Raw genomic sequence first — 24,886 nt, 5'->3', positions numbered from 1 at the left:
GATATTTATATATATGATATAAAAAGTCTGAAACTTTTAATATGAAAATGTGATATAGAAATCATAAGTGAATTTCTCGAAGAAACAATATTGATATGATTTTAAAGTGGTTGAAATCATATTGAAATTTTTATTAGCTTGAAAGTTACCAAGAGTTTGGATATGCATGATTAACTGCATATTTATATGGATCATTGGATCATGATATATATATGAAAATCCCTGAAGGATAGAAACTGTCTGAAGCTTCTAATATGAATACATCTGGAAATATGTATTCTATCAAGTTTTAAAGATCTTTATATTATCTAAAGCAATCCAAACGCAAATGGAAACAAGCTATTATTGCAGTTTATATATATGATTTAAATGTCATTGAGGCTCCAGAAGAGCTCATAAAAACTGCACATATTTGAAATATAAATCTGAAACCCTTGCGGCTTCAAGGGGAAGATGGATGATGTTATTAGTCATGAAATACCATCTTTTAATACAATTAGTATTTCAGATTCATATTATGGGTTTGATATGAAGTGTGCATTATTAAAAAAGAAATAAAATGGAGCACACAGAACATCTACCAAAAGATAGAAACACAAATATGAATATTTGTGAAATATTATTATCTTGAAGCAAGAATTACAAAAATTTGAGGCACTTTGCCTCATTTTTTAAATGATCTTGTTCTTCAAGAATCTGCATGGCATCCCTATCTAAAGGGGTGGGCAATCGAAAAGAAGATTTAAGCAATGATTTTAAATTCCTATTCTCTTTCTTTATTGATTTTATCTTCATGTTAGACTCCAGAAGAAGTCGCTGAAGTATAGCAATATTCTCGTGAAGATTGTCATCTCCACAAGTTCTGGATTGCAGTCGCTGAGAAAATGCGACAATGGATGATGAGTATCGGGTTCCGAGACTCACAAGCTCATAGATAGCTTCATTATCTGACCTACGAGTCAGATCATTATATTGCATGATAGCACCTGTGGTAGAAACAGGAACAGTTGATGAACGAGGTGCAAAATACCTCATATATTGACCCTGAGAAGATTGCTGAGCCATTGCAGAGAGAGATTGCAGGATAAGAATGCAGAAAGAGATTGCAGAATAAAAATGCAGTATAATTACAGAAAAGTGAATAAGATGAGATGCGAATGAAGATGAGCTGAATATCTCTTTTATAGAGAAAATTATGATACAACATCTCTCGTGAAGCAAGAGAAAAGAGATGGAATATAGCTTCATAGCTCTGCGGCGTCTGACAGCACGCCTGACAGCTGCAGTGCTTGACAGCACGCCTGACACCTACAGAAGAGTTGAAAATCCGCAGCGCTTGTCTGATCTTAAAAGGCTGGCCACCGTTTTTTTTTTATTGAAAAATGAGGTTAGCAGTTTAATGTTGATGAATTCTCCACTAATTGTGTTATTTATAAAAACTCCAGAAGAGTACAATTACAGAAGAGTAGTGATGAGCAGAAAGATCCAGTTGTGATTATTTTATCAACATGGATCAAGTTCACAGTTAGTTGGATATACAGATGCAAGTTATCTTTCAGATACACACAAGAAGATCATTGCAATTCATGAGAAGAAAGTTGAAATTGATATAAAGAAGGTACGGTCAAGTAAAAATCTGGCAGATTTATTCACTAAAGCATTACCAATTGCAACATTTAAGAAGATTATGCAGAACATTGAAATGCGGAGGTTTGAAGACCTGTTATCATACACTTTTCAGGGGAAGTAATGTCTTGAAGACTTGTGCTGATTGTACTCTTTTTCCTTCGCTAAGGTTTTATCACACTGGGTTTTCCTTTGCAAGGTTTTAATGAGGCAATCCTAAAGCATTCGGCGATACACATGAATACTGTACTCTTTTTCCTTCGCCATTGGTTTTTTCCTACAGGGTTTTTCCTTGGCAAGGTTTTAACGAGGCATATTCTTTAAATATGGTCATCCAAAGGGGAAGTGTTATAAACCATCTTGTATTGTATGACTACATTTAGCCGTCGTAATTGACCAAGTCATAGTCGTCAATTAAGACTTTTGTAACCCTATATATATGGGTGTATCTAAGTTCATTTGATATGAATCAATAAGAATGACTCTCTATCATTCTCTCTCTATATTTGAAACTCTCTCTTTTCTCAGTTCATAACAGAATTAGAATTTTGCAAAAGATTATATATATTTTTTATAATATTATAAGAAAATATTATTTATATGTACTGATTTTTCAGTTATTGAAAATGGTAAATATTGTAAAATTTGAAATGCTATTATAAAAAAGAAATAATATTTATAATTTTAGAATATATAAGTTGAACCCAATCATTTTAAATAAACTGAATAAATTCAAAATTTACATGTGCAGTTGAATTGAAGTCCGCCGGCCCAGCCGCTATGGTTGTCCATACGTACAAGGCTCCATACACGAAGCCCATATGGCCTGGGCGAAGGCTAGTTAGTTTAGTTGGTGGCCCGATCAAAAGTATAAATCATTTTATTTATTAATTTATCATTAGTTTTTTAAAAGAAAAAAAAAAGGAATTAAGAGAACTAGAGTTTGGTATACCGTATACTTTATTTATTATTCTAAGATCTATACATTATATATTGATATAATTTGATTTTAAAATTAAATTTTATCAATTAAATAATGTGAATGATATATCCTATATATCAACGGCTTGAGAATGATTCTTTTTAAATGATGTATTCTACAAATGTAATTCATTGAAATTTGACTTTGTTTATTTTTGTAATTTGATTGATGTTTCTTTTAATTTCATTTTAGGACATAACTTAGTCGTATCTACCAGTTTGTCCAGCCTCCAGACTCCAAATCCAGATCCCGTTTACTTTTCTAGAAGATTAATAAAAGCAAAAGTTAGTGGAATTGGGAGATCTTTGAGGTTTTGTAGGCAGTGGGACTAAAATGGCTGTGCAAAGCATTTCGAATCATCCTTTCCTCACCAAGTCACCGTCGCTGTCTTTCTCGGTCTCGTCGTCTTTGTCCAAATGCGACAGCGACTTGGGACTTGTTCGAGTAGGGCCGCAGAGGAGGTGCAGCGGAAGGCGTAAGGATTCTTTGAAGCTCGTAGTGTGCTCTCTGGACCGTACAAATGGCAGTAATAGTAGCGGAGGCGGCGATGGTGCTAAGAAGGGAGGCGTGCCGAATTCCAACTATGTGGTGCCCCTGGACAAGTCGTTTTCCCCCACGAACTCTTCCTGCATCACTCGCCCTCTCGTTGAGATCCTCCGAGACCTCAACAAGAGAATCCCCGACAATATCATCAAGAATACTTCTCCTCCTCATGATGATCATGCGGAGACTGCAACCTTCATCCCCTGGTAATTGCCACTTTCTCCAGTTCACTTCTCTCTCTCTCTCTCTTCTCTCTCTCTCTCTCTCTCTCTCTCTCTCTCTCTCTCTCTCTCTCTCTCTCTCTCTCTCTCTATATATATATATATATATATAATTTAACAAAGAATGACAGACATCAATCTACTAGAGTTTGATCTAATACAAGTTTTTGGCGATCCGGCGATGCTCTTGTGTAGGTTTCATGCCAACCGAATGTTAAGCTTCTATGCCCCTGGTCTGTCTAATCCTTCCTTTCCTTATTTTATTGTATGTATTTATGTGATGTGTGCGCCAACCGAATACCTTACTCTTCAACATGTCTTCTGAACATCTTCTTAATTTGCACCTCGTGTTTATCTTCCTCGCTTTACAACCTTTGAACAACTCGATTCCTTCCGTATCTCTTGCAAGTTGCATATCGTGCTTGTTTAAGTTTTAAAAAGTATCTTATAGTTGATTCTAAACAATATTGTAGTCCCTATCAACTCACTTTAGTGTTATTGACTATGTTTTGAAATCCACATTTCTAGATCTTTTTTGCCGCTTACACCTTTTTTGCAGGATGGTGTGGAGAAATACGTGATGTTATATTCGCTGACAATGGAAGTGTGACTGTGGTTTATCGAGTCACCATTCGGGGATCTGATGGAGAGGTGTGATTCAATAGTTAGCAAAACTATGTGATATTCATATCTAACACATTTATATCTCTAAAAAACATTCATCGGTACCCAAAAATGCTCCATTTTTTGTTTATTCAATGTTTGTTGTCTGAAAACTATTTTCCCCACTGTTACTTTATCTTACATCATACATGCCATTACAAATCATCGCCATGCTTGGTTATATCCGAAGTTTATGCAAAGTTAATAAAACACAAAACACAATGATTAAACTTCTCGTGACCACTGAAGGTAAGTTTAGAATGCAATACATATTTGCATAATTTCATGAAACTTCTGGGTTAAAGAACTGGTTTATTGAGAAAGAACGGTAAACATCAGGCATGTGTTTGGTTAAATCATCTCCATTCTTGAGTCGTTTCTTGGTAAGTATATTGTTTATTATAAAGAAATGGCAAAGACCAAATATATAAGTACAGCAAAAACAAAACGAAAAGGGCAGAGAATGAGGATTATCATGGTCGGGAGGCCAGAGCAGACCATTGGGCTTGTAAAACCACTCCACGATTCTTAATTTCCACTTCATTCACTAATTAAGGGGTCAATTGGTCTAGTTCTTCTGTTGCTAACATGAGTAAAGCTTTTAAATTGGCTGTTTTTGCAATGATACTTAATCAATCTTACTCATTACTTCCGTTGAGGCTCAATAATAAATTTTGTCAGGTGTTGTTAGCTTGAGTACATTATTTGACATATGATTAGGGAGTTTTTTTTTTTTTTTTTTTTTTCTTTTGGGGGGGGGGGGGGGTGATGGCATGGATTGGAGGCCTCATTATCAATTTGATTTGCCTAAAGAGTCTGGGTGAGAATCGTAGACACGTGGTTAGAATATTCTCTAGACGAGCATCTAGTTGCCCCATATTCTGTTAGGATCTTTTATAGAGAATTTTGTGGCTTTAAAATATGTAATTTAGACATCATCCTTAAAATTCGTAATGATTTTTTGACCAGATCACACGACCCGAATCTCCTTCTCCCCGGAATGAAAAATGGAAGGGGTCAGGTCAATGTGTCCAGTTCCTCTGAAACAGCATGATGTATACAAAAAGAAAGACACCATCCCTCAAATTTTTACTTCAAAATTCACATTTTAAATCAATTTGTTGGTTGGGAAGAATGAGTTGAAGTTGTGAAAGTCAGTTGCCATTGGAAATGAGGAAATGGAAAATTGTGTTGACATTAGATTTCAGAGGAAATTAGTTTTGAAGTTGTTGTGGTTTCAGAGGATTCTGGAGGAAAATTTAGGATATGATGTAATTTCAGAAGTGCCTGTATAAACAATTTTCGGAATCCCTTTATTTCTTTTCCCAAATTTTCTTGCCTGTTGGATGCCCTAAATATATATATTTTGATCGGTAATCAAGAATTTTTATTCATAATAATAGGCAAAGCCTGGATGCCCTAAATATATAATGCAGGAGTTGGCTAAAATCCTCAGTACCTGGAACTTAGCATTCTTGGTGGGAAGAGCCCTTTCACAGGAGGAAGTTATGTATGAACAGCTATAATGTCTTCAGCTCTTACGGCCTTTTAGCCGTGCCCTTCTGAAAGAAGTGATAAAAATATTATGAAAGTGTTTCAAGGTTGCGAGGATGAAGAGATGATTTTAGCAGTATAAAAAAACGATACTTGTTTTACTTTCTAGGTGGGTGAAAGGAAATAAATCATAGTTTACTATATAATTAAGAAACATTAATGGAAAAAGAAAATTGTGGAGAAAGGGGGAAGCAACCTTACTACAATGGCGTCGGTGGAAGTATACAAGAGAATACTAATGACCATAATTACTCTATCTAGTCTCCAGTCAAACAAACAATATGAATTTTTTTAAGATATTACTATGCAAATTTATTTGAAGATTAATGAATGCTGATACTAGAGCCTCTTTCATTGGTAGACATGGCCCCTGTTTATGTTTATTACACCAATACATTGTATTTTGTCTGTCACCCTTTTTAAGTTAAACTTTCTTGTATTTTTAAAGTATTTTGAACCCCCTCCACTTTATTTTGTTTCTGCAAAATTAGGTTCCCCAGTAAATTTCTGGATTTTTGTTTTTGGGTCTGCAGGTATTTGTTTTGGGGGCTTGTGGGAGGATATTTGTCTATATTTGTTAAGATTTGAGTAGGACTATTTTGAAGGCTTCGATCCTTTTATATGACAACTACGCAACAGTCCTGTTTTATGGGTTTAATATAGGTCCTAAAAATATTATATAGGGTGCCCACGACACCACAGATATTTATTTGAGTTTCTAACTGGGAATTGCACGAGTAAATAGGAACAATGGTTACTTCATTGAGATACTAGCCATTGCATTGAAGTCATATCTATTACTGACTACAATTTCTTTTAAGTTTTACATTTGAGGCCGTTGGAAAGTTGATGGCACACTAGGGATTTATTTTAATGGTGAACTAGGATGTGTAATGACATCATGCACAAACGTTTTCTGAGAACTCTTAGTTTTAAGTAGTACTCTTTAAGTGGAATTAAGTCAGTGTATTGTCCGATGGTGCTTCTCTGCTAGTTCATTGTTTCATAGTTATATAAGGATGATAGGGGGAACGCTTAATTAAAGAAGAAAAGTGTTTTGTCTGTCGTTTTCTTTTCATTGTGCAGTTTGAATGTTGCCTAATATTTTGCATTGATTAAACTCTTATATATATGCTTTTAGGGTGAGTGGTGCCCCATACCATATAGTCCAATGACCGAGACAAAAAAAACTCAATATTTATCATATCTCTAACAAATATTGTTTATCTGACATACTGATGCAGGCTCACCGTGAGTCGACTGGAACCGTATCACCTGGTGATGGCCACATTTTGGATCCAGTTGCTGCAGCAGAGGAAATAGCTTTCTGTAGAGCATGTGCTCGGTTTGGCCTTGGCTTGTATCTCTATCACGAAGAATAGATGCTACAGAAAACAAGGAGGTTAATCTTCCAATCATGTGTGAAGTTTTTGTCTCAACTTATTAGAGTTGGATGATACTTTCTGCGCTACCAGTTGGTGTAAATATATTTAATAGATACTAAGTGGTCATCTGGAATTTGCAGATTATTAGGTATGGATTGTGGAGAACCGAGCTGTTGACATTTTGTTTGGTAAACTGAGTTTTTAACTGCTTATAAATATAAGACGATTTTTATAGACTACAATGCATTTTAGCATATGTGTTTCATTCGAGACACTGACGTATTCTGTAAGATTCCTTTCTAATTGCTTCTGAGATCAACTGACGATGAAGCGATTGTAGCAGGGAGACTTTCTATTCCTTTGTTTACAAACGCTTATTTCTGTCACAGCCTAGCAAACATGTACATTGAATTCTGAGTTGTCGAATCCATGTTTACATCTACATTTTCTAATTGCTTCTGAGATCAACTGACGACGATGAAGCGATTGTAGCAGGGAGACTTTCTATTCCTTTGTTTACAGACGCTTATTTCTGTCACAGCCTAGCAAACATGTACATTGAATTCTGAGTTGTCGAATCCATTTTTACATCTACATTGGACAAACTTTGGACATTCCTTATGCGACATAAATGAACGCGAGAAAATGAGCAAAGACAGTAGCTATATACACACTGATTCCTCGGAATCGGTATATTTCTTTCTTTGCATTTTTGTTTGGAGTTTCAAAGTCATCAAATTCAAGGCCTCAAAAGTTTTGGACCCGTGTTGGACGCAATCCAAGATGTGATCACATCTACAAGCTGCTCTACGTCCTTTGATATTTCTGTACGAAGGATCTTCGAGTCTACACCAAATGTGTTACCTACTTCTTTGCCTACCGACTCCCATGGTGTACCCACAGTCAGATTTGCCAGAAGCTCGCCTCCCCGGTTAACTGCATCAGCCATTGCTGGTGGAACGTCAGGGAGCGCCTGAAAAATCAAGAGTTCAAATTATGTGTATCTTTTGCGAGTGTTGGATTTAACCCAAAGCCGCAACTAGGGATATCTGAAAATGCATGGTAACTGCTATTCTCGAGTGTCTATAATTCAGAACCGTGCAAGTCCGAGGAAAGATTTGGTAAAAAGTACCTGTTGCAAAGGAAGCCCGTGATCTCCGGGCAACAAGCGCATGGACATGTCCAGCATTGAACTAATGGCTGATTCTGAACTAAGTACCTGTGCTAGCACCGAGGTTTCATCAATTGTATCATCCTTGAACTTTATGAGGAGGTTCCTGGAAATGCCATAGTATGACTTTATCTGAAGAAACATGAAACATTAGTTTATGAGAGTAACAAACGTAGAATGAAGTTTCCAAAAAAAAAAGTAATGCAGTGAGCTGCAATTATGGTTTGTCATTTTCAAGCTAGAAATATATTCAATGTTTCAAGAACCCTCCCAACAAAGGAGGCCCAGATGGCCTGCAAATAGCAATATGCCATTACATGTTTTCCCTATATAAACCAGGCCACCAGTGGGACACATCCATAAAACCTTGCTACCACATACCAAACCATACTTGAATCGCAATCACTATCATTTAACATTTAACCATTTAGAGCACAGCTGTCATGTTTGCCTAGCCAAATTTGTACCACCCATTTAATACAGGAAAAAGCAGAATTTCTTGAAGATCGAGAAAAGCTTCACGTGGATAATGAGATGTCAACCAATGGCAAAAAATTATGTTAAAAAAAAAAGAAAGATGGAAACACAAAGAAATTCGACTACAAAACTAAATCGAACCAAAATGAGTTAGTACTTTAACGTTTAACATACCAGTCGTCTTGTTTCTTCTGGTTTTGGACTAAAATCCTCTCTTCCCTTCGCCAAGTCCATGTACAAAGGAGGGAGTTGCTCAACTAAAGGAAGAACTTGCTTCATAATGGGAGGGCTAAGGTTTCCTAATTGTTTCAAAGTCATCTCCGCCTGCAAATATTTCATGGAAAAGAGATCGCTCTTTCTTGGAATCATTAATGCCAAACAATGAAATAAGTGCTTTCCACTATGCATCTTTCTCACATTTTATAAGTTGATATATATATTCCTCTTTTTTTTATATATATATATATATATAAAAGAGTTTATATATATATATTCCTTCACACGAATATATATGTTGAAATGTAAAGAGTTCAAGTTATCCTTACATTTAATAATAATGATATGCTGTATTAACAATATTTGGAGAGATGATGATGATTATAGACTTCAAATGTGAGCTGTAAGAATCAAGCTTTGAAAACAATACTTCATTCAAATTACCAAATGATGTTAGGACTTAGGACTTAGATACTCACCCCAAGGCGAACTGTCGGTGATGATGCAATTTGTGATAGAAGTGGTCCGAAGTTTTGGGCCATTGGGACAATAACAGGTGAGAACAAAGGGATAGCTAAGCTTGCCTCCTGTGATATCAACAGAGACTTTCATAAGTTTCTAAAGACCTATATTTATGGTAAAAGGCAGACTAGAAAACGAATGATATGTAGAGTTCAAATGGTTTGCTGCAAAAGGAAGAGAATTGAAGATGGAAAAAAAAACACAGGAAAGAATCTAGTCTTAACCATGTCCAAACCTTTCTATGCAGGAAAGAAAAGTGAAGAAAATGCATCAACCAATCTCATCTAAACATATTCATATTTTGTGTCGATATGCTGAACCTTAAATTTTTTCACCAAATTACACCACTTGTTACGAGTGAACCTTTCGGTTGGGTTTGAAGAAAGAAGTTTGCCACTAATCATCTAACTTCTTTTCGCTTCTTTGACATGCATGCTTGAGAATTCAGAGGTCAAATACCTTGTTATTGAATGCCATTAATATATTGCCACTTCTTTGAACAGCATATCGTGATCCTGATCAAGAATTAAGTTACCAATCTAATGAATTGATGCGACCAAATCATGTGCACACCTAGGAGCAAAGAGGAAGTTTTTGTAATACCAATCAAAAGGTGGATGACAGATCCCAAAGAATGTCCAATGCCAAAAGTAGGAAGATCTTGTATCTGCATAATTAAGCATTTTTAGGATTTTCTTTTATTTTTAGTTTCATTATTTCTTTTTATACATATTTAAAGAAAGAAAGTTCTGTAAATCACTGTTAACACTCACTGTTTCTTGCATAAACCGATAGCACCTATCAAATTTGAACTGGACCTCATCTGCAATAAAAAAGTGATCAAATCCACTAGCATATGGAGTTGCAATCACCAATACACCCCTACATCACAAAAAGAGGTTTTAGCATTCTTCTCTTACGTCTCGGTATAGTCAATTCTACAAGAATCCACTGGCAGGGGATAGCCTAGAGATTAAGAAACAGTTAATCTGCAGAATAAAACATTGAAAGGACAAAGTCCAACTTCAATTTGAGAGAGAGAGAGAGAGAGAGCCACAATATGAGTAGTCTTTAAAAGTTGGGAGCCGATGTTTACCTTTTATCTGTGAAATACTGGAAATTATAGGGTTTATCATGAAATAAAGAACATTAAAAATATCCAAAATATATGTACATGTGGCAGCACCACAAATTCTATTGAAGAACATTACTACCAATGATTTTTATTTATTTATTTAATATTGTGACTACCGTGACTCACTTTTCTGAAAGGCGCTCAAGGAATAAGCGATAGGTAAGCTGAGGAGCAGCTCCAACAAATATGCCACCAACAAAATGTACAACTGCCCTGGGTTTTGAGCTGCTTGGTTTGAGAACCCATGCTCCCTGAGATGACACAACAAGGGAAAATAATGCTACCGATTATACATTTCCAAAAGGGTATAAGAGGGAGGAAAAAAATTTAAGCTGTTTATACATGCTTGTATTAAACATATGCTGCACTACTCGTCAAGAGTTTGTACGAGTAAAAGAGTTTGTAACGTTGTACCGGTAAAAGATCCATTACTAGGCTCTACATATATCATATTCCCAATGCATTAACTTACTGATCATCATCAGCATGTCTCCTTTCACAAACTAAGGGGGTTTTTTTCATGCCTCAACTCTTTTTGAGACAAAAGAACAAATACTAAGAACCATTTTGACAAAGTTCCCATCTTGAACTAATCATAGCACGATACTGGAATTGAAAATAATTGATCTTGTTATAAATTTTTTGATTGCATAGTATTGATAAAATATTCCAGATTGAAAACAGATAATAGAGTCGCAATACAATTCGAACATTCGAACAGACAGTTTTCCATCCAATATTGCAACAGAAATTATGTTCACAGTCAACATAGATTTATTTGACTTGGCTCTACGAAATAAACAAGCATATAGTTATAACACAACAACTTTTATAACCAATGGTGCATAACCGAAGATTTTTCTTCTTTGATCATGTGGAACCTCATCAAGGCAGGGCCTCTTAGACCTATCGCCCAGGAGTAAACTCAAATACACGACCCCAGCCACCAAAACCTCTTATCAGGTAGTTTAGAGGGAACTTCAAGTGTAGATGCAAAAATTTTCCATCTAGTATTACTAATGTTAACATCAAAATCGGTTGACCATTTGCTAAAAATGAATGAAACTAAAATCCATATGAGATACTGTGCAAAAGCTAAGTTAGAAAACACCTCAACTTCCGTCCATTCTCCTGACCCACCCCAAGGACCCTGCGCTTGCTTTGCAGTTTCTGTAAGTAATCTGCATATACATAAAAGAAAGACGATTATTTCCGGTTTAGCACTTCTGACATGAGACAAATGTGTACATAAGCACGTAGTATGCAACTAACAACGAATTGATAGAAAGTGGATACGGATGATAAAGTGCACAGAAGAAAGTAAAGGGAGAAAACTAGATACGAATAATCATTAATAGCGGGGAGGGGAGGGGAGCTAGGATAACCTCTCAATCTCCGAGTAAAGTTGAATTCCAGTTGATTGCGATTGTTGTTTGTTTATGGAATCATCAGAGTTGTTGCAATAGATTCTGCTACGGCGGCGAAGATTCCTAAAATTATCCACAGAGAGAATTCGTCGACGATGGTTATCGGAGAAGCAGAGGATTCGACTGTTTCGAGACTGAAAACTTAGCCTATTAATCTCGTAATCGAGTAGTGGAGGACCGGGATGAGGTGGTGTCCTCAGCCAAGTGGCCATCGTCGGAATCCCAAATTTCGAAACAAAGAACTACTCAACTCTCTATCTTTAAACAGTCTCGTTGCTTCAACGAATGCCTCTGCAACTTTCTTCTGCCTCTCTAACCGTCCTTTTTCTTTTCTTTTCTTTTTTTCTTTTTTTGGTAGCAAATACTTAATATTTAGGTTCGTATGTGTGGCTGTGCAGACGTAACGCATGGTTGATTTTTATTTCTTATTTTCTTTCAGGAGACGTAACTTCGAAGTACATACGATGCGTATAGTAAAGTAGGTAAGTTTAATGCACTTTTTAAAATAATAATAATATTATAAAATAATATTCTAACAATATATTATTTAACTTTATTTTTTATTTAAAATAATCTCATTTTATTTATAATTCAAGCCAAACCATAAATAAATTTATTATTATCAAAAAAATTTCTATTTATCTTAAATTTATTTAAATAAATATAAACAACTTACATATTATAAAACTGTAAATATTATATAAAATGAATTTCTTGACTATTTAAATAAATACAATACTATTTAAATTTATCTTACCTGTTTATCATTAAATCAAGAAAAATTAAGATTATTTTGCAAAATTATTTTTAATTGCTATGAATGACCTAAATAAGCACAATATAAATTATTTAAAAATTCTCTGTTAAAAAACTCAGATCGCTCAATCATTATTACAAACTGCATTAAATATAGAAAAACGATATAATAATAACTGTATCACGATCTCGATTAAGTATTAAATAATTATTTTTTCATGTATTTTAAACTATTATTAAGATAATATTTTTGAATTAAAGGTAAAAATTAAAAGTAATAATACATAAGCTTTAATTGAACAAATTTCATATAAATTCTTTATAAAAAATCTAACTTTTTTTAATAAAATTAATAATATATAAGTTTTAAATGTACAAATTTCACATAAATTCTTTATAAAAAAATATAACTTTTTTTTAATAAAATTCACATTAAAAAAAATTATATTTATAAATTATAATTTATACCTAATATTACTTAAAAAATAATAACTTTTAGAAAGAATCTTATAACAGGTCGGTCTATTAAATCCCAAATAACAGCTCTCCAATGAGATATTGACAAATAGACTCCTCATTGTAATTCATGTGTGCTGCAGACTAGATGAAACCCATGTTTCGCTTTTGATATTTCTGCTACCCGATATTACCTCCTGCTTCGACTAACTCAAATCTCAAATCAGAAATAATAAAAAAATGAAATACATTCAGCAAAAATAATGAATCAAGGAAAATGAAAAATGGACTAGCAATGGAGCTTGGGGCGGCGTCGATTTGCGCTCCAACTAGCAGTCGCCGCAACAACCCACCACCCACGTCGCCGCCACCATTTTCTCTATCATCGGCACCATTTTTTGGACTCATTTATCAATTATTCTTATTCATGAGTTATTCTCCATTGCATGTTATTCTATGGACGTTTATTTTGTATTTTTGATTTTTGAAGGAGCATTTGTTCATTTTCGTGCTCCAGCACCTCGTTTGCCTATTAGCTTCATCATAATTTATTCATTTGTGTATACATATGAAAAAAAAAAAAAAAAAAAAATTGTTCATTTGTGTGTAACTGAATATTAACCCACATTGTTTTTTAGCTCATTCATAATTTCTTTAGAATCATTATTGAAATGATTCGTTATGATATAATTTAATAGACTTGGGAGATGAAGAACATTCAAGATTTTGAAGCAATAGGATCTGGTAAAGTTAGAAAATAAATTGTCGACGTCGATCTGAGATTGGTAACTCATTTAATGTCCTCGTAGAGATTAGATGGGTCTGGTAAGGGGTTGACGGTGAGAACAATGCCCCCCGATGCTGAACCAAAAGTTTACTCATTGAAGCTGTGGAAGAATAAAAGGAAATGGGAAGAATAAGAGACGAAGACAAGGGAAATGGAAATGGGAAGAAGAGAAGGGAAGGAGAAGAGATGAAGCCGATCGAACTCAAGTTTGCCTGTAGTGTGAACGCAATAAAGGAGTTTAGGATTTGGAAAAGGGGGCAAGGTTTCAATTAATTATAAATCATCTAGTGTAGTGTTCCCAACCTTTTTTGTGTGCTTGTTTATGTGGAACACTTCAATTGGAAGCTGTTTATTGCTTAACAACGGACGGACCGTTATAAAGCGGCTTTTTAATTGTTTAAAAAAAATATAGTTATAAGTATAATTATGTATTAATTTGTATATCCATTTAATATGATTGATTAAAAAATAAATTTTATTAAAAATGATATTAATTAAAATTTTAAATATAAATAAATTAATATTAATATATAAATTAATACGTAACTTTATAACTTATAACAAAACTCAATTTTTAATTAAGTTGTAGGCAACTGACGTTGCATGATTGTCCTTAAATAAAGTAAAGTAAGCCGGTTGGGTAAGAAAAAAGTCAAAGGTTAGTAAATTATCTGTAGTTGTTACCTCTCGGCCTATCGAAGAGGAATGTTGCTGTCTCCTCGGTTCTCGATATGTCCATCTCTCGAGGACAAGAAGTAAGGATGGCCGAGAAGCACTCCGCTCGCCCGCGCGCTCTCAGTGTACGCCTCCTGCTCCTTGCAGTGCTGCTGTTGATGGTCTTTGTGCTTGCTGTTTCCTCCTTACTCCGCGGCTCTGCACGCATTAATTCGCTCCAGTTTGATACCGATTCTTCGGAAAGAAGAGGAAACTTCCTTGTTAAGGGAAAGCCAGCGGCTCCATCCCAATCTCAATTCCCGTCTTTTGTTAGCAGTGAGGATGAAGCACCACGCCCACGAACTACGACGATGAAAAAGAAGATTGTCGAGAAGGTAGACGTAGAATCGGGTCCTTACCACGACTGGCAACACTTTGCTCTAGATTTTCAGGAAATGTTGCGGAATTTTAAGGTTTATGTTTATCCCGATGCTTTCGCGAATCAGTCCTATTCAGAGTCTTCTCAGTTCGCTCCCATTTTCCTTCCCCACCCAGACCCATTCCATCCTAGACGAGGAAATTACTTCAGCGAACACATGTTTAAGTTGGCGCTACTTGGGAGTTCCATCATTACGCCCCATCCGGAAGAGGCCCATCTTTTTTTCTTGCCCTTTTCCATCAATCTTCTGCGGAACGATCCTCGTGTCCACTCCGAGGCATCCATCTCGGAATTTGTCACCCGATATATCACCAGGATTCGGCGCCAGTTCCCCCTATGGAATGCTTCTGCCGGCGCTGACCACTTCTACGTATACTGTCATTCGGTTGGTAGGGAGGTCGCTTCTGGGCTTCGTGATTTGCTTAACAATGCCATCCAGGTCACTTGCTCATCCAGCTACTTCCAGAGATGCTACGTCACCCACAAAGATGTGGCCTTTCCGCAGGTATGGCCTCGCCTTCACGAAGAAGTTCTCACTCCCCCGGATGCCAGGTACCCTTCTGCTTGCTAGCTACCATTCTGTTAAATTTACATGTGTCCTGTTACAGTAAAGAATTTCTCCTTTCTTCAAAAAAAAAAAAAAATGATGAAAACCAACACATGAAAGTTCCAATCCGGCTTAAGCATACGAAAATGTCACGTTGTAGATTCTTCGCAAATTTTATAAGGTGATTTTGCCTGCTTGATGGGTAATTGTATCTATTTTGTTGACATATGCAGACATAAACTTGTGTTCTTTTCTGGACGTATCCAAAACTCTGTTATTCGCCAAGAGCTGATAACTTTATGGGAGAATGATTCTGACATGGATGTTTTCTCTGGGAGTCCACCTTACCCTTACGAAGAGGGGTTTAGGAGGAGCAAGTATTGCCTCCATGTCAAAGGCTACGAGGTGAATACTGCTAGGGTAAGTGATGCTATACACTATGGATGCGTTCCTGTCATTATTTCCAACCACTACGAGCTTCCATTTGCTAACATTTTGGACTGGAGCAAGTTTTCGGTTATAATCAACCATGGAGAGATATCCTTGACCAAACAGAGACTCCTTTCAATACCGAGACGAAAGTACTTGAACATGTTCCATAACCTGCGCCGAGTTCGAAGGCATTTTTTGTGGCATGAAACGCCTAGGGGTTTTGATTCCTTCCATATGACTGCTTACCAGTTGTGGCTGAGGAGAAGCATACATCGACTCCGCCTACCCCACTAATTCCCAACGCACTGATCGTCAGATTATGATGAGATGTTCACAATATAAGGGTCAACACAATTGGCCATGCTGTATTTGTCTGTACATAGCAATTAGCATAAGCTAGCTCAATTCCCTTGAATCAATATGCATCGTGGCATCGGATGGCTACTTAAAAAGAAGCTTCGATCTTGTTATTTTGGCCGCCACCCATGACATATTCAGTTTCTCCATGCGTTATTTTAAGGATGTATCACCATGTAATCACTTTTATCTTTCCAATCAAAGCAAAGTAGGTTCCATAATTCGATTGACATAATGCTACATAATTAGGAAAATGCCATTGCCAAGCTCTAATAATTAGGAATTGAACTTACTGCTATTTAGAAAAGCACAAAATAAGTGGGTTCTATGTAGTTTATTCACACATCCAACTAGGTGTTATTTACTGCGTTTCTTCAATCAAACGAGTAGTCATATGCTATACATAAGATTGACATTAGATAGAGTGCTCGGCAGGGTGGTTCTGGTACGTGCGTCTCCTCAATTGAGACTCAGATGTAGGCTGCTGTAGAAAGATTCTTGTTGGATCATTAGGATCAACGTATCTGCAAAACCACCCATAGATATTAGGTCAATGATCCCTCTATATGTTTAACTTGACTACAAAATTACAAGATAAACAATTGTCACGTACGCATGTCTCATCATTTCATCAACAGGAGTTTGTGCTGCTTGCAGAGGATCCACGCGAGGCTCGGGGGCTGAAGCAGATTGTTGATTATATTGTCTCACCGAGGCTATCAGGTTGAAAAAAAGTGGAACGAAGGTCCCACAGCCCCCTTCCTTGAACAAAATCTTGAACGAGTGAGTGGAATATAGTGCCCTGTGTTGGTTTTCCGGAACTACCTGGAATAAGATAAATAGACGATGAGGATTTCTGGAAATAGGAAAGGGATCACATCCAACAATTGTAGACCTCTTGCTGACTACTTACAGGTTCCACGTGACCAGAAATATTGTTGCAGAAAAATATTGGTTGATTGAATTTTTCACCATGAACGTAAAGCTGCAAAATGGAAACACCTATAAATTGAGATATCGATACATGGTTGCACTTCAACACAGCCCAAAACATCAAATTACATGCCCAGCCACACAAGCAAGGATATTCCTTTAGAAGGCTTGAAACAAAAACATAGCAATATTTGCAGGTCGATGAATGCCACCAATCTTCCTCCCTCTAACCCTTTCCTAATACAATGTTCCAAAGTATCTCCATCAATGCTAACTCCTGATTGATATAAAATCCTACCTATGATTGCATTAGCATTACTACTGGCACAGCTGAGGGATTGACGTTAACCAAATCAATAGTCAGGGAACTGGGATGCAATACTTGGTAGAGTTGACTATTACTAAAGCGTATGAACGATTATTCAGATTTCAGCCACTACCTCATCCATATGCCATGCATCCTTTCATTCCGAGGCAGCTACAGTGGTCATCCATTATTTTTTTTTTTTATAAGTAAGAAACTTTATTGAAGAGAATGAAACTAGGCAAACTTTATTATTCTTTATTTTTTTCCCGAGTTGAAAATGTAATTATTAAAGAAAGGATAAAAGATGTAGCTTGAAGCAAAACCAACCACCAAATTTGACAATGCAAAAAAGCTAAACTCAGAGGTCATTGGCTGCATGGCAAACTCTTTAATCAGGGAAAAAAAAAACCAGAAGGCATAGCAACAAAATGCACACTGAAACAGAGTACAAGTGTAACAATAAGAACTATACATACATACATACATACATATATATATACACAAACATTATATATGTATACATACATAAAGATATATATTGACAGGTAGCAACAATAAGAACTACATACCAGTGGCATATCAAAAGCAGTAAAGTTTCCAACAGGCTTATTTGCAACAAAGACCATGCGTATGTTTGATAAGTAGATTGTTCCCTTTGCTTTAAAGTGGCCTCCATTGGATCTGATCATATAAGTTAGGCGTCAATTTTAAAGTAGAAAAGTGCACCATGAAACTAAATTAGCATCAATAACTTGGTTAGGCAAGACTCGAGATGACAATCGTAGTGCCATTCCCTGAAGAGGACTCCTCAAAATTAGGTTGTACTGCAGGGGATGAAATTTCAAGACTGCACTCATTACATCTTCTAATTACGAATCATGCTTGAATGGTCCATGATGATATGAACTTCACACACCAGTGTGAATGATGTTTTCCAAACAAATGACAAACATGGAAAAATTCCAGAGTCTCTTGTTGGAGTTCAACTTAACAACAATCATTGCTCGTTAAAATAGAAACAATCAATAGCAGTATTCCACTTCAGAAAAATTATGATCTCAAGCATTTCCGTGCAAATGGGGTTGTTAGATTTACCAAGGCCCTCCTCGAGGGGTATATGCGTTCCATGTTTATCAAAACATACAATCCAAAACAAAAAGATCCCAAGCATCAGTAATGGATACAGCAGCAACTACGAATAAAAGCCTGAAACTCGTAAGAGAGTCCTGTAAAGGACAGATACCGCAGAACAGCCATGCCCATACAAAATGAACGCCAGAAATGCCCACAACCAAGCTGGTCCGCACCATCACACATCGTCACATACCAACTTAATAAAAGGCCTTAAGCCAATTTTTATTTTTTATTTTTAAATAAGTAAAAGGCCTTAAGCCTCTTTAAGCCAATTATGGGAAGATAACCAGTTTAAAATTGACTCCATGCTTTAGATAACATTCATTGTTATTTTTGTTCCCAACAAATTCTTACCACTCATCACATAAAAAGAACTGAACCAAAGGCATCATAGATGGGATGACCTCAGGCGAGTAGCATTACAATGTTTGAAGTTTTGACAACCTCCAGATACCCGGCAACTAGTTGCATAGAGAATATCGTTTGTTTGATTATAATATGAATTCGATAAATGGCAATCATGAGACATCTTTCAGAAAAGTTTTCCAATTGGCAAGCAGAACTCTATGGCCCCTCTGAAATTCAAGAACAGAGAGATTCCAAGCACCATTACAGAATGCACGGTTATCAAATTCATTCTCATTTCAAAGAATCGTCCCTTGACGCCAAAAGCACCGCCAAAAAGAAATCAATACGACACAGCGAGACCCTGAGCAAACCCTAGTACAATCGAGAAGCGACAAAGAAGGATAAGGCGCAGTACGCTCGGAACTTTTAATGTGTTATGAGCTTCCGTGATCTATTGCATTTGGCTAACATAATAATAAAAACTAAGGTTCTATGCAAAAAAGAAGAGGAAGAGGAAGAAGAATCGGACCCGGGGATCTTATCGATCTCGAATTCGACGCCGTCTCTGGCCAAGACGAACAACTCGTTGACGAAAGGAACGGGCATCCCATTAGGGAACAGTTGAGGGTTGAGAGCCATCGAAAAGGTAGAAGATCTCGAGTGGTGACGAAGAACAGAAGTGCAGGAGGAAAAAGGTCTGATTATGCTCGATCAGGATTCGATATTTGAGGTGGTGGGTTCTACTCGTTTCTGGATGGGCACGGGCGAACTCGAACACACGTGTTCCACCCGCACGAGGGAAATGGGACATGACCGCTGGGTTCCAGTTTCCACAACCTTCTAGCTCTGGATAGGTTCCCCCGCTTTTCTTTTCTTTTTCCTTTTTTTTTTTTAACCGACAAAGCATCGCTTTTTTTTTTTTTTTTTTGATAAGATCGCTTTAGTTGGGAGTAACCGGAAAAACAAATTGATAGATAATTTACGCTGTAAATTGAAACTGGACTTTAAAAAAAAAAAAAAAAAAAAGAGTGGAAAATATAATTCTGTTTTTTCTACTTATTTTTAATATTTAAATTAAATAATCTTATCATATGTTCTTTATGAACAAATAATAAGTCATTATTATTGTTTTTATTTTTAGAATTTGGCTTAAAAGAAAATCTATTTACCGTCGTTTTTATTATTTTGTGCTCTTATGATATTTATAAGTAAAATTTAATAAATAATTTTTAATCATTTAATATCATATTATAAAATAATAAAAAGATAATAATAAAATAGATGATCATGACTTAATTTATGTTGAAATTGAATCCATTGACACATAACGAGAGATAAGAATGCGTGTCCCATATGATGTTTTAATTTTTAAATTACATTTAGACGTTGAATTGAATTGAATTGAAAGTTAAATAAAATATTATTATAATATTATTTTATAATATTATTATTATTTTAAAATTTAAAAAAATTAAATTATTTATTATATTTTATATTAAAATTTAAAAAAATTATAATAATTAAATAAAATGAGTTTATGAATTTGGAAACCAAACTGGAGGTGCACTTGTTTGTTCTTTTTCGATGTCTAAAATATTGATTTACATTCATTTTTATCCGCTTGACTGTTTCCTAAAGTCAGATTTGCTGGTTTGTAAATTTGAATAGTAAATTGAGATAATATGAGATAAAAATTAAAAATTGGATAAATTATTATTTTTATATTCAAATTTAAAAATAAAAAATAAATTATTTATTATATTTTAGGTGAGAATTTAAAAAATTATAAAGATGAAATAAAATGAAAAGAGTTTAGAGGCTTTTTCCATTCAAACAAGGTCGGAGTATATTCGGTTAGCTGATGGCAAACCTACTGAGGGTCTGCCGGCACAGCACATTTCATGCAAAATGAAGGAAACCAATTCCTTGTAAATGCATCAATTGGAACCCACCCATCGTGGGTGATGTTTGTGTACTTTACATAAATATATCGCAGCAGTAAATATGAAAATACATGTGATTCGACTTTATTTTATAATTGTAATGAATCTTATAATGAGTGGTGTTTACATGCGGATATAATAGAATTCTTCCATGAAAGACACTTCATGTTACCTTGAAATTAATGCAACGTCGCAATCAGAGTAAATATCGGATAGACAACGCATCAAGTTTACATCTCATGGCCATCAAAGCAAATTGGTCTTAGGCACAAAATGAAAAGCCCCTATAACATATGCTAGAACACAAGCATAAATATGCCACCTACGAAACTCACAGGAAAGCATCCTTTTCGAGCAGCTTCAGCACCTCGTGTTGATTGTTTAGCTTGGCAACATCAATAGGAGTCTTCCCATCCATGTTCTGAAGTGTACTGCATCAAGGGAAGGAAAAAAATTAAGAATTTTTTGTGACTGCACTGACTGGCTAAGATATATGTGTTAATAAATTGTTGACTTACACAGCGGCACCATTCTCCAGCAGTAGAGCCACACACTCCTTCCTTCCATAACCAGCTGCGTAATGAAGTGCAGTATTTTTATTCTTGTCCAATGCATCCACAGTTGCTCCAGCCTCAAGAAGGACCTGAGCGCACTTCACCTGAAATGAAAACGAGTGCATCTGCTCAAACTAGGAGAACTAATCAAACTTCCAGATATGAATAATCCTTCATATCCAGAGATATTTAACATAAATAAAAAAAATTAAAAAAAAAAAAGAAAAAAGAAAAGAAAAAGAAAATATGAAGAGTTTACATGGATAACTCAAACCCTTAACTTGACTGGAAAGAAAGAAAATGGTAAGAAAACTAGCGGACATTGACATACCTCACCATATCCACATGCAAAATGCAATGCTGTCCTTCCCTCCGAGTCTTCTTCATCCTTGTCAGCACCAGAGGCAAGTGCATTTTTCAAACCCTAATTGACATTAGGGCAAAGATTTCAAATCTAATATATCTACCAAAATGGATTAATTACAAAAAAGTAAAAAACAATACAAACTAAAGAAACTTCATGCATCATAATCAGGCAATTCAACAGAAAGACAAGGAACCTGATGTAGAGAATGTTTGATTCTTGAAAATAAACATTGACAAGTTCTATTCCCCCAACTAACAGGGAAAAAACCACTGAAAGTGGGACAATTGCATGTAGCATGAAGAAAGTCCCCACCAACATGGGGACACACCAGGTACAAAATCTAGGCCTATAAGACCTAATAATCATATTATCCAGGCAAGAATGTTGATTCCAAAGAATGTCTACTCCATGCCACACAAACTTCTCACATTGTTTAAGTAGATGCATGGAGCTCGGTTAAGTGCACTTCCATTCACTATGACAATCCAAATAGCACCTAAAAGGGATATGAGCAAATATGGAATGCCCTACCTCTACATCACCAACACTAGCAGTGTGATGAACAATTGATTCATCCTCATTACCAGGATCTTCAGCTTCCTCTGGTACAGAATTTTCAGCAGAAGTAGTTGCATCTCCTGATACTGCAAGACCCATAGCTTCACCCAACTTCTGTAGAACATCTTTATCATTCCAGTACCTGCAATACCATAATTTCTCTTAAGCACTGAAATCTTTACAGTCAGTTGAATCAAATGCAACCTCTATACTCTACTTGAGGCTGAAAATATTACAGCTCGATCATTTAATGCTACACTGATATCTTAAAATTTCCAACCTCATCATAGCAGCTGGGCCACCATTCTCTATCTCTTCTAAAATAGGCTTTAAGGATGGATCTTCTTTGATGCGTGCCATTCGTTCCTCAAGCTGGTCTTTGTTTGTCGGATTTGCAAAACTTTCAAGCACGTTAGACATTGATGGATCCTGAGAAAAAGATTGGATTTGACAGCCATAGGATGACATTTTTTTATAATACACAGACAAGAATGTCAAAACAGGAATATCTATTACAATGAAGAAGACAATAAATACCTGCATTAATGCATTACCAAGGCGCTCAGCCATGGTCATAAATTGAGGATTTTGCATGACCTGTTGCATAGTGTTGTAATATTGTTGAGTATCAAACTGTGGGATACTATGACTATCTTCAAGTGATGCACCCTGAAAAGTCTTCTGGAGTTGCTCTGCCATCTGGTTGAATGAAGGATCTTTTGCTATCTGTTCAGCCAGTTCCTTAATGCTTGGATCCTGTGTATTTCACGCATTAGATATTTGCAAGCAAAAAAAAGAAAAGAAAAAAAAGGAGCCTTCAAATAGATTTTGAAATTCAAGACCAAATTTAACATCAAAGAAAACAAAAGGGGGCTGGCCAGAAGAAGAAGAAATTTTATAATTCATATATCTCTTTGATTTAATGGAAGCCTTGTCACACAGTTGCGCTTAGTTTTTTCCTTTTACCACATCAACAAAAAGGTCAGTTATAGGTCAGTTTCAGGTCGCCTTTTTTCTTTTCTAAATGGGTTAAAGGTGTATCAAGGATCCTCAACCCAAACCAACTTTTCACCATTCAATTGAACCAATTCTGTGACCTTTAGCCATAAATAGACATTAAAGAGTAATAAATAATATCATTTTAATAAAATCAATAGCCAAAATTTTGCTAACAATTCTTTCACCCAGTTAATAGTTAGCCCTCTCTTCAACAAATACAATAATAAAACCAGCAATAAATACGTAATTGTATCCACTGACGAACAATAGAACCATAATCATAAAATGAAACATAAAACACTATCAAATGCAACAAGAATTCATAATTGAGGGATCTTACTCGATCCAATAAGGAAAATAAATCGTTCAAATGAAACTGAACATCAAAGGGAAATAGGAGAAATTGTACATTGAGCAGGCCAGTCATGGCTGAGAAATCGAAGGGGTTGGGAGGAATCCCAGCTCCGGGGGGAGAAGTAGCTGTTCTTTGTCCCGGCTGCGCCTCCCCAGAGGATGTTTCAGATTTGGTGGCTTTGCTCTCTGTCGAACCTGCCTTCTCATCTGAAGAACATAAGATATTGGTAAGAGTAGTATACTAAACATCTTGAAGCAGTTATCACTTTACTGCTGTCAAATGAATCTAAAACCCAAATTAGTCATAAAAAACAGCATCAGTGCATATATATATCACAAGGAAATGAAAGAAACCTTGCTTGCAAAGAAATCACAAATTCCGAGGGCCAAGTAAATGTATATGAAGCCGCAAAAAAAAAAAAAAAAAAAAAAACTACAATTGAAAACAATAAAAGAAATGTAAAGCAAAAGATCACCAGCCGGAAGATCCTTGGGCAAATTTGAAGCCATCGGAGAAGCTGAATCCGAAAACGAAAGGGAAAACAGAGATGTAAGCCTAGGTGATAAAAGCAGATAAAAGATAAGAAGAAACAATAAGCTTTGAGAATTCAAACCTAGCTCTGACCCTGGATCCGATAATTTGTAAGAAGAGATAGTGTACCTTGTGAAGCTGTGCAGATAGAGAGAGACAGAGAGAGATCCCAAACCCTATATAAGACGCGATGGACTTATTCACCACCACCACCAATATGTCATGTACAGCTACACAATCCGATACAAGCTTACAAAACAGGAACACTTCTGTGGGCCATACCAATCCTCATCCCTTTCTTCAACTAAATGACGCTTTTGCCTTGGGCTATCATCTGGTTGTTACAGTGGGCTGACCAGCTGTTTGGGCCGATTATATCCATCAAATATGGGCTCAGAGTTTCGTTTTGACTGACCTATAAGGAGGAATTTTTTTTAAAAAGAATTAATAATTGTAGAAAGAAGAAAAATTATATACTTACAAAGAGAATTTAAGAAAAATAAATTT

The 24,886-nt window shown here is 35.8% G+C and overlaps 5 protein-coding genes across 7 annotated transcripts; 2 read left to right on the top strand and 3 right to left on the bottom strand.

Annotated features, from left to right (window-relative positions):
- Positions 1–2,810: 2,810 nt before the first annotated feature.
- Positions 2,811–7,216, top strand: LOC122309773 (DNA repair RAD52-like protein 2, chloroplastic). 2 transcript variants are annotated; one of them, XM_043123424.1, is made up of 5 exons: positions 2,811–3,357; positions 3,568–3,605; positions 3,932–4,023; positions 6,834–6,991; positions 7,115–7,216. In XM_043123424.1, exons 1-4 carry the CDS (start codon positions 2,942–2,944, stop codon positions 6,969–6,971), a joined length of 684 nt encoding a protein of 227 aa, XP_042979358.1. In that variant the 5' UTR covers positions 2,811–2,941; the 3' UTR covers positions 6,972–6,991; positions 7,115–7,216. The 2 variants fall into 2 exon arrangements, with proteins under 2 accessions (XP_042979358.1, XP_042979357.1); XM_043123423.1 differs by having other exon boundaries at positions 2,812–3,357; positions 6,834–7,216.
- A 227-nt stretch (positions 7,217–7,443) lies between these two features.
- LOC122309768 lies at positions 7,444–12,283 on the bottom strand. The gene is made up of 10 exons (XM_043123416.1): positions 11,881–12,283; positions 11,607–11,676; positions 10,622–10,746; positions 10,134–10,242; positions 9,964–10,027; positions 9,820–9,875; positions 9,318–9,425; positions 8,797–8,946; positions 8,107–8,277; positions 7,444–7,947 (listed from the first exon to the last, which is right to left on the bottom strand). The coding sequence occupies exons 1-10, from the start codon at positions 12,132–12,134 to the stop codon at positions 7,714–7,716; spliced, it is 1,341 nt and encodes a 446-aa protein (XP_042979350.1). The 5' UTR covers positions 12,135–12,283; the 3' UTR covers positions 7,444–7,713.
- Positions 12,284–14,551: 2,268 nt separating this feature from the next.
- Positions 14,552–16,571, top strand: LOC122309767 (probable glycosyltransferase At3g07620). The gene is made up of 2 exons (XM_043123415.1): positions 14,552–15,566; positions 15,795–16,571. The coding sequence occupies exons 1-2, from the start codon at positions 14,653–14,655 to the stop codon at positions 16,285–16,287; spliced, it is 1,407 nt and encodes a 468-aa protein (XP_042979349.1). The 5' UTR covers positions 14,552–14,652; the 3' UTR covers positions 16,288–16,571.
- A 52-nt stretch (positions 16,572–16,623) lies between these two features.
- LOC122309774 (UPF0664 stress-induced protein C29B12.11c) lies at positions 16,624–19,869 on the bottom strand. Its single transcript, XM_043123425.1, has 5 exons — positions 19,602–19,869; positions 18,160–18,271; positions 17,264–17,335; positions 16,964–17,175; positions 16,624–16,874 (listed from the first exon to the last, which is right to left on the bottom strand). The coding sequence occupies exons 1-5, from the start codon at positions 19,709–19,711 to the stop codon at positions 16,766–16,768; spliced, it is 615 nt and encodes a 204-aa protein (XP_042979359.1). The 5' UTR covers positions 19,712–19,869; the 3' UTR covers positions 16,624–16,765.
- Positions 19,870–21,151: 1,282 nt separating this feature from the next.
- On the bottom strand, positions 21,152–24,627 carry LOC122309771 (ankyrin repeat domain-containing protein 2B-like). Of its 2 annotated transcripts, none has more exons than XM_043123419.1 (9): positions 24,509–24,627; positions 24,324–24,365; positions 23,903–24,054; positions 23,032–23,250; positions 22,775–22,923; positions 22,468–22,636; positions 21,901–21,993; positions 21,534–21,673; positions 21,152–21,446 (listed from the first exon to the last, which is right to left on the bottom strand). In XM_043123419.1, exons 2-9 carry the CDS (start codon positions 24,355–24,357, stop codon positions 21,347–21,349), a joined length of 1,056 nt encoding a protein of 351 aa, XP_042979353.1. In that variant the 5' UTR covers positions 24,358–24,365; positions 24,509–24,627; the 3' UTR covers positions 21,152–21,346. The 2 variants fall into 2 exon arrangements, with proteins under 2 accessions (XP_042979353.1, XP_042979354.1); XM_043123420.1 differs by having other exon boundaries at positions 24,462–24,581.
- Between the last annotated feature and the right edge of the window lie 259 nt (positions 24,628–24,886).

The sequence above is a fragment of the Carya illinoinensis genome, chromosome 5, assembly GCF_018687715.1.
Source record: "Carya illinoinensis cultivar Pawnee chromosome 5, C.illinoinensisPawnee_v1, whole genome shotgun sequence".
Lineage (NCBI taxonomy): Eukaryota > Viridiplantae > Streptophyta > Magnoliopsida > Fagales > Juglandaceae > Carya > Carya illinoinensis.
The sequence above is the reverse complement of the archived record's forward strand: the minus strand, read 5'-3'. Positions and strand labels throughout refer to the sequence as shown.

What these genes read in the sequence shown, in the direction of transcription:
- LOC122309773 (XM_043123424.1), top strand. Translation starts at nt 2,942, where the DNA reads ATGGCTGTGCAAAGCATTTCGAATCATCCTTTCCTCACCAAGTCACCG. An exon ending in ACTGCAACCTTCATCCCCTG is followed by an intron (nt 3,358 to 3,567) that starts GTAATTGCCACT and finishes GCTCTTGTGTAG; the next exon opens with GTTTCATGCCAACCGAATGT. An exon ending in GTTAAGCTTCTATGCCCCTG is followed by an intron (nt 3,606 to 3,931) that starts GTCTGTCTAATC and finishes CCTTTTTTGCAG; the next exon opens with GATGGTGTGGAGAAATACGT.
- LOC122309768 (XM_043123416.1), bottom strand. Translation starts at nt 12,134, where the DNA reads ATGGCCACTTGGCTGAGGACACCACCTCATCCCGGTCCTCCACTACTC. An exon ending in ATCGGTTTATGCAAGAAACA is followed by an intron (nt 10,028 to 10,133) that starts GTGAGTGTTAAC and finishes TTAATTATGCAG; the next exon opens with ATACAAGATCTTCCTACTTT. An exon ending in TAATGGCATTCAATAACAAG is followed by an intron (nt 9,426 to 9,819) that starts GTATTTGACCTC and finishes TTGATATCACAG; the next exon opens with GAGGCAAGCTTAGCTATCCC.
- LOC122309767 (XM_043123415.1), top strand. Translation starts at nt 14,653, where the DNA reads ATGTCCATCTCTCGAGGACAAGAAGTAAGGATGGCCGAGAAGCACTCC. An exon ending in CTCACTCCCCCGGATGCCAG is followed by an intron (nt 15,567 to 15,794) that starts GTACCCTTCTGC and finishes TGACATATGCAG; the next exon opens with ACATAAACTTGTGTTCTTTT.
- LOC122309774 (XM_043123425.1), bottom strand. Translation starts at nt 19,711, where the DNA reads ATGGCTCTCAACCCTCAACTGTTCCCTAATGGGATGCCCGTTCCTTTC. An exon ending in CTGCTTTTGATATGCCACTG is followed by an intron (nt 17,336 to 18,159) that starts GTATGTAGTTCT and finishes TCCATTTTGCAG; the next exon opens with CTTTACGTTCATGGTGAAAA. An exon ending in GATGAAATGATGAGACATGC is followed by an intron (nt 16,875 to 16,963) that starts GTACGTGACAAT and finishes GTGGTTTTGCAG; the next exon opens with ATACGTTGATCCTAATGATC.
- LOC122309771 (XM_043123419.1), bottom strand. Translation starts at nt 24,357, where the DNA reads ATGGCTTCAAATTTGCCCAAGGATCTTCCGGCTG. An exon ending in CCATGACTGGCCTGCTCAAT is followed by an intron (nt 23,251 to 23,902) that starts GTACAATTTCTC and finishes TGAAATACACAG; the next exon opens with GATCCAAGCATTAAGGAACT. An exon ending in CTGGAGAATGGTGCCGCTGT is followed by an intron (nt 21,447 to 21,533) that starts GTAAGTCAACAA and finishes CCCTTGATGCAG; the next exon opens with TACACTTCAGAACATGGATG.